Consider the following 7,431-nt stretch of genomic DNA (forward strand, 5'->3'; position numbering starts at 1 on the left):
TGACTCTAAATTGCTCCTGAGACACTTGTTAGTGGGTCTCAAAGATACCCACTGTTAGTGGGTCTCAAGGATACTTTGTCCCCATGTGCGTCTTCTCACACAGTTATTTTGATCTCATTTTCATTGGTGTCAGAATTCCTTTGAGGAGATTGCTTGTTTCTTGAAAGATTCACAGTGAGTGGTATTGCTAAACATTTGACCTTTTATCTGAAATATTGGATGAAGCCATTATATGGTCATGGCCTTGGCCTGCCCCATAGAGTGAGACGAGCAGGATATGAAGCCAGACTTGGCTGGATGCTTGAATGGTGTCTGAGATACGTAATTGGACCCCATATCTTGAGTATTTGCCCAGGAATTATCTCAGAAAAGTATTTAATTGGCGACCACCATTGAACAGGGGTTCACCAAATGTTTGAATGGATGCATCCTCCTGGTTGGAAGCTGCTTTTGCACTTCACTCCCAGTCGTCCTATATATTCTGTGAGTCCACTCTATTTCTCGGTATAACCTTGTTATGAGTTCAGAAACATGAGAAGATAACACCAAACTGAAGACAATCATGAGGAAGTCTTGCTGCTGCAAATTGCAAAGGTCCATCTGACAGGGAAGTGCTGCAAGTATCTGCAGATATTGGACAAGGGTGTTCCTGCTCTGCTTAAACAGCCCCATGTTTGGGATGTATAGTGTACAAGTGAAGCTGCTCATATTCTTCACATCAATCATCTGTTATGATCTTCTTAAAAGCCTGTGCAGAACCTTCATGGTCACCTTTATGACCAAAACAAATGGCTTAGTACTTGGACACATGTATCACTTTGGGCTTAATGTTTACTCCCTTTGCGTTTTTTCTAAGTTATGATCTCAAAGGTATGTATATTTATTCTTCTCATAAACGCAATTGCTCCTGACCACTAAATGGACATGAATAGCATTCCCCGTAGCCGAAAGAGCGGGAGACTTGACAAAGGTATTGTGCTACGTAACGTTACAAGCCAGGTCCTTCCATGTTCACAGTGAATTTGAATTTAGCTTTTTTGGAAAACAAAGGTGACTGTACTAGTCATTTTCTTTATATCAAAGCTGATATACAATTAAAGATGTGAAACTGTTATACAACAACATAAAATGTCATAGCAGGATTGACAATGAAAGAAATGAAAGACAAATCTGAATGGCCAACTCCACCATACATATTCTTGTTGTTCTACAATTTGTAAGTGCCAGTACTGCAGTTTCAGCTAAACTGATATCTGGCCATTGAAAACAAAATGTAAAACACTTAGGGAGAACCTTCTTCTGGCAATTCCTCCCATTTGCCACTTAATCTACTCAACCTCTAACTGCAACCACCAACTGCTTAAAGAACATACATTATTGACAAAATAAACATACATAGTTCCGACTATATTGTTTTACCTTTGGCTATTTTCCAGAAAGTTTCCTCCTTGATCTCAGGAGAAGTACCTCGTTGCACACCTTCAAAGCAGCCCTGAAGGATTAGCTCCCCTAAATCCAAGAACCCTAATCACTGCATAGCTCACCACGCATGGAACGCCCTCTGCACTGATGTTTATAGACCATTATGCAATCTATTTTTCTACTCATCTCTCCTTAATGGTATAGTGCTGTCATCTTCATAATGTTGCATTTATTTTGCAATTCAGATATAGAATTGCTGATCAAAAGGATTACTTATGAAATCAAAATAAATAAAACTCAGATAGAAGTGCTGTAGTCTTCCTAAAGGTGACTGTGAATAGAGCAACATAAGTGGGGCACCGCATGCTCATCCTACCAAGGTTCTGGCCAATGTGGCTCCACCTCTCATCATAATCAACTCCCCACACTCGCTCTGTTTGTTTTTTGTGTCTGCCACCTAACACACTCAGCAGTACTACCAGACTTTATCTTCCTTGAATTATTCTTCCCACCGTCTTCCAACAATATCATGCTCATTCCGGTCCCCTTACCATCACTACCCTCTTTTGCACATTCCTTCCGTCCTTCCTTTCATCCTTTCACGTCAGCAGTGACTTATGCTATGCCTGTTTTCCCACACTCCCACCCGCTTTTGTGGTCTACATAGTTTTCTCTTAGAAGTAGCGTATCCTCCCCGTCTCCTCTCTGTTGCTCCATGCCCAGCAGATTCTACTCTTGCTTCTATGTGGTCTGGACTGCGCCTCTCATTAGCAGTCTTACTGGCAGCTTCCTCGCTTTATGCGCTCCTTGTGTCTTTAAATGTTCTTTCAGATTTTTCAGTTGTTCCTGACTTTACCTAATGCTGCATTGTTTTGTACAGTACCCCATTTTTCTTAGCAGTTTATTTTGGTTTTCTCCTTGACACTTGTGACGAATCTGAGGATGTTGTCCCTCCTCCCCACTAGGGGGGGCCTTTCCCGTAGGGCCAGGGAGGTGTGTCCACAGTACATTAATCCCCCTAGGGGTGGTGCACCGGGGGAGGATTGCATGAGAGAGGAAGACGCTTGTGGGATTAGGGATGATCATCCCCTGAGAACGTGGCATACTTACGCTTCAGTACACCCTCCCTCTGTACCAAAGCTAAACCCTTCTCCCAAAATTCCCTCTATTGCTAATATCTCTTGTTGTATAGTCAGCCAACCTAATATGTTAGACCTGACTAAAAACACAATTTGCTTTCCTTATACTTCCAATGAATGTACTGCAAAGAAGATGACCAGGAGTACCAAGATCACTCCAGAGAACTGGAGTGAACAGTCTAGTCTCTCACGGCACTTAATTGGTTAAAGCCAATACAAAATAGCAGAGGGAAATCAATATGGGGAGAGCCAACCGAGGAGGCGGAAACCCAGGAGACGCTGTCCCGACAATCAGGGAGACGAACCACAAGACATTGTGCACGGAGGCAGATGGGAGCACGAAGGTAGTCCAGGACATAGGGACTACACCAACCACTCCCCATGAAATCCTCTGGACGTCCCGAAGTCCAGGGAGCAGCTGGAGAGCAAAACCGCAGCTCGAGAAGGAAGCAGAGACCGGCAAAGCAACCACCAACGAGGGGAGATACTGGAACACTGCTGGAAACCATATCCACAGTCCGACAAGGAAGGCACAACCGACAGAGCCGTCACCCTCACAAAAAGGCACACGGACGCTACCAGAGCCTCATAGTGAAGCACCGCCTCTCTGAAGATGCGAACCATGCAAACAGGTATGCGGGCAAACAGAGAGGTGGTAGAGGCCTGGGAGGAATCAGGGGAACAACTACAAATATATGAGCCATATAAGAGCCAGGGAATCAGAGGGTTTGGGAGCCTGAGAGAAACTGACATTCTAGAGGGAAACCTATGCTTGGCAGGAGGGTAAACAAAGCTATTTTGAAACCGCACTACGAGTCTGGGACCCGCACCCCTACAAAATCCAGAGAACTAGAGGTTCTGGGACCCTGCAAGAAACAGAGCCAGACAAGAAAACACCTGTGCTTCTCAGATGAGTACAATAAACTAGTACAATACATCAGGGTGAGTCTGGGGCCCGCATCCATTTTAAAGTATAGGAAAAAAGTGATGTTCTGACCATCTGTTATAATTCCTGGGGTGTGTTTGGCAGAAGAGTGAACCAGATATACACTCGCAATTAACACAGAAGCGGAGTTCACGCGAAATGCTGTGAACATTTGTTGTACACCTTTGGGACAGCTTGGAAAGTCCTGGGGAAAGGAGTAATTCCCTGGTTATTTAAATACCTCCTTTTGGAAAAGGAACATTTGCTTTATTTTGACAACCCGAGACATTGGGAACTTTCTATTGACTATAACTGGCATTAACACGTTAGTCGTGAATATAGTATCATTGCACATTAGCGTTGGGATCAGAAGCAGGGTTTTTGGATGACAAACTATTTGACAAGGTCGTTTTTCCAACCCTTTAATTGGTTAACACAAGTTCATAACCAAAACTATGTCACCTTTGTGTCCGACCCTTACTTCTGGACCCTTACACACTCCAAAATACCTGTTTTTTCTGCTTTCTCCTGCCTGCCCTATAGTTCTGTCCCCTTTGCAGTAAAGCAGTGTATAAATTTATATATATATATATATATATATATATATATATATATATATATATATATATATATATATATATATATATATGTATTCAGCTAAAGGATCTTGCTGAGTCCGTTTGGAATGATATATATATATTCAAATAGGTTTTTAATCAAAGACTTTTGCTTCAAAATGCTCATTATTTGTCACCTGTTAATTTTATATCGCTTTGACAGTTAGGTTGTTTTAAGTGCTTATCTCCAGCTCACCATTGAAACATCAGTGGCCAGCAAAAAAATGCAGTGCTTCGGCTTTACCTGACGTTGTATTCTCTTTTTCTCCCTCAGGCCAGCATGCTGCTGCTCCGGAACAGCCTCATCACCTTGAAAGGGGTGCAGTGACGCCCCGTCCCAAAGGCTGCTTGCAACTATATTACAGACAATTCCTCTGCCACTGAACCCCCACTTATGATTTTCATTTAATGTTTCTATATTTCAAGTCCGGTTTAATTCTCTTGCATCATTTCCATGCTCTTCTGGTGTTGTTTTGGGGACATGCTTGAGCTGCTAAAGTTCAGGAGAAGATACAAAGCTTTACATTTGAGGTTACAGCAACAAAGCACCTATCTGACTCATTGGTACTTCAAAATCACCCGTCTGCTGTGCTTAGCTTGCAAAATGTGCTAAATGCAGCAAGATTGTCTACTGGTGTCGTTGGAGATGGGCCTTGTGAATCTCTTGGGATATATTTGGAAAGACCTTCACAGAAGAACATCTTCATGATTGACCTAATGCTTTTAATCATACATACCTCCAGTCCCACAATGTTTTGCGCAGCCAGATGGCAGGCAAGACAGCCCAATGCCACTGTGTATAGTGATGGAAACCATGAGCACAATCAATGTTGTTTAGACTACATTGTCAGTTTTTTTCTTTCACCCATCCTTATAGGGTCCCTCCCCCCCCCCCACACCAAGCCATGTGCAGGCGGTTGTAAACAATTCCTATTCAGATATCCAGAAATGTCTACCACTGTTCCTAATGTAAGCCACCTTGACATTCACCAACCTTTGCCTATTGGTCAATGGTGAATTAAGCCAGAATATTGAATTATCATTGCACTCTGTAGGTAATCATCTTTGACAGCCCAGTGACTAAATGGGTATGGAAGGTTACCTGCACTTTACCCATACTAGATGTGAGCTAAATGGAACAGAGACTGACATGCCCCTAATGCCTAGAAGCGACCTGCCCCCCCCCCGCCCCGTTTGCCAGAATGATGCCAGCATTTAAATTGTCCTGATGACTGAACTCATCCCATCCTCAACAAGCGACCGGCACTGAGAGTCCAACAATTCAGCTAACGGAGAGACTATATTCCCCTAGCCCCTTCGTTATGGCAGATGTAAAGTTAAGGTCTTGGGTTTGGCTGTAGGCAGTGTGTGTTGCTGGAAAAGGAACCAGGAAGGAAGAATGAGGGCCAGAAGCAGTAAGAAGGAAGGGCGCTGCACTGGGTCTTAACCAATCTTTCATCTTGCAATTTGAAGAAAAAAACAGAGCAAGTGCAGGAGAGACAGGGGAGTAAGTAAATGGGTGCTGCACACTCCTTTCAGGAGGGAAAGAGGGAAGGCAGGGGAGAAAATAAGAAAATGCATGAAAAGAATAGGGCGCCTTAGGGAGCAGGGCAATGTGCAGGGAAGAACAGAGGTGCTACAGGATAGTAAAGTAAGAGGGCAAAGCAGAATAGTGAAAGGGAATGTTCCAGACCTCCTGCTGTAGAGGCAGGAGAGGAGGTGGAAGCAGAAAGCAAGAGACATAAGCAAGGCAAAGGGATAAAACATTGGACTCTCCATAGAAGAGGGAACAGAGGTAGAGAATGAGAGAAAAACAGCATGTATGATTGCAGGGATAAGAGGCCTCTACAGCATGCACAAATAAACTGAGGTTAGGAAAGAAGTGAATATAAGTGAGAAGAGTTTCTTGAAGCAACAAATAGAGAATGTTCAGAAACAAGAAAAGAAGGGAAGAGAAATTGGGATCACTTTCTACACAACGAATCTAAGCAACTGAGGCAAACATAAGGAACTTGGCTCAATGTCGCTAGCAGTTGCTACACCAGAGACCAGGTGGTGTGTAAACTCCTCCCCTTCCAGAGCCATGACGTACATGGTATAAAGGTTTATGGAAGGAGGAAAGGTGCTGCAGGGTAAAGAAGGGGGAAAATTGAGTGCAGATGGGGGTAAGAAAGCTTCCAGTTTGATGGATGACCGTTATATCATAGGGTGGCATGATAAAGAGGGAAATGTACTCACTAAAAGTTGTATTGTTTGGAAACACATTTCGACAACAAACCTCTCCTATGCTGCGTAAAAAAACCTTTCTGAAATCTGAACTGGACACCCCAGCTGGATAAAAGTGAAGAGAAATTGTACAATGTATCCCTTTTGCCAATAATCCTTTGATGTGAGCTTTCAAACGTATATGAACATTGTGAAATACAGTCTGCTTTGAGCAATTAAGTTGGAATTTCTTGAAATTCCACAACCTATTGGTATTGCATAAAATACTTGTTACCACTTTACATAACAGTTTTATATTTTTATATATATATATTGAAAACATGTATTTTCTGGAACATTCGGGGTTTATATTCTTTTCAGGAGGATTCCAGATCTCCTTATTTGAGAGATTCAGAAAGACTTCTCTGTTTCAGTGGACATTTGAGGTGAATTATTTTCGAAATGTTCTATCCAACTCACTGTGCTGCCACTTACTGTGAGGTTATCTGGGTAAAAGGCTTTGTCATGTACCTTTCTGTTACTGTATTTATAAAGTAGGCTGTGTGGTGGGGTCAACATCTACTTTTGTCCAAGAAACAATTAGACCAAAGACCACCCATGCTTAAGGCATTTTGCAGAAAACTCTCCTATATGTACATCACTTTCCCGGGTGATCACTCATTCATCAATTGTTTTATTCAAAGTCACAATAAATAAGTAATTTAGAGTGAAGATTACCAAAAGAACTGGAGTGTTTTTACCAAATATTTGACAGTAGTGTAGCAGATATCAGTCTTTTCATGTGACCTCTAGATATGGGTTAGTTCCTCTGTCCTAGTATTTATTCTGCATTTATGAACTGTTCCCTGGATGTTAACAAAACCTAACACCTACCAACTGCTATGCTGTTATTGTGCCCCCAGAACTTTCAAGCTCTGCCTTTGAACTACAAAACGACACCCTGCTCATATCTGCCCTCTTCTAGTCACTGCAGCATCATATAGAAAAATAAAGATGTTTTTTATTTATGTAAAAAAGACTTATGTTTCAATCGATTTGTAGACATTTTGTCATTACATACAGGTGTGAGTGGTGGGGGAGGGAGACAGCAGACCAAACAGGA

General features: G+C 42.3%; 1 protein-coding gene across 4 annotated transcripts in view; it reads left to right on the forward strand.

Annotated features, from left to right (window-relative positions):
- Positions 1-7,054, forward strand: part of SNX32 (sorting nexin 32) — a 490,023-nt gene extending 482,969 nt beyond the window's left edge. For all 4 annotated transcript variants that reach the window (XM_069644826.1, XM_069644829.1, XM_069644825.1 and 1 more), the window contains one exon: positions 4,378-7,054. In XM_069644826.1, the coding sequence (XP_069500927.1) occupies positions 4,378-4,431 (54 nt within the window). In that variant the 3' untranslated portion in view covers positions 4,432-7,054. The remainder of the gene's footprint in view (positions 1-4,377) is intronic.
- The last annotated feature ends 377 nt before the right edge of the window (positions 7,055-7,431 follow it).

This window comes from Ambystoma mexicanum, chromosome 2p (genome assembly GCF_040938575.1).
Source record: "Ambystoma mexicanum isolate Mex_15411 chromosome 2p, UKY_AmexF1_1, whole genome shotgun sequence".
Taxonomy (NCBI): domain Eukaryota; kingdom Metazoa; phylum Chordata; class Amphibia; order Caudata; family Ambystomatidae; genus Ambystoma; species Ambystoma mexicanum.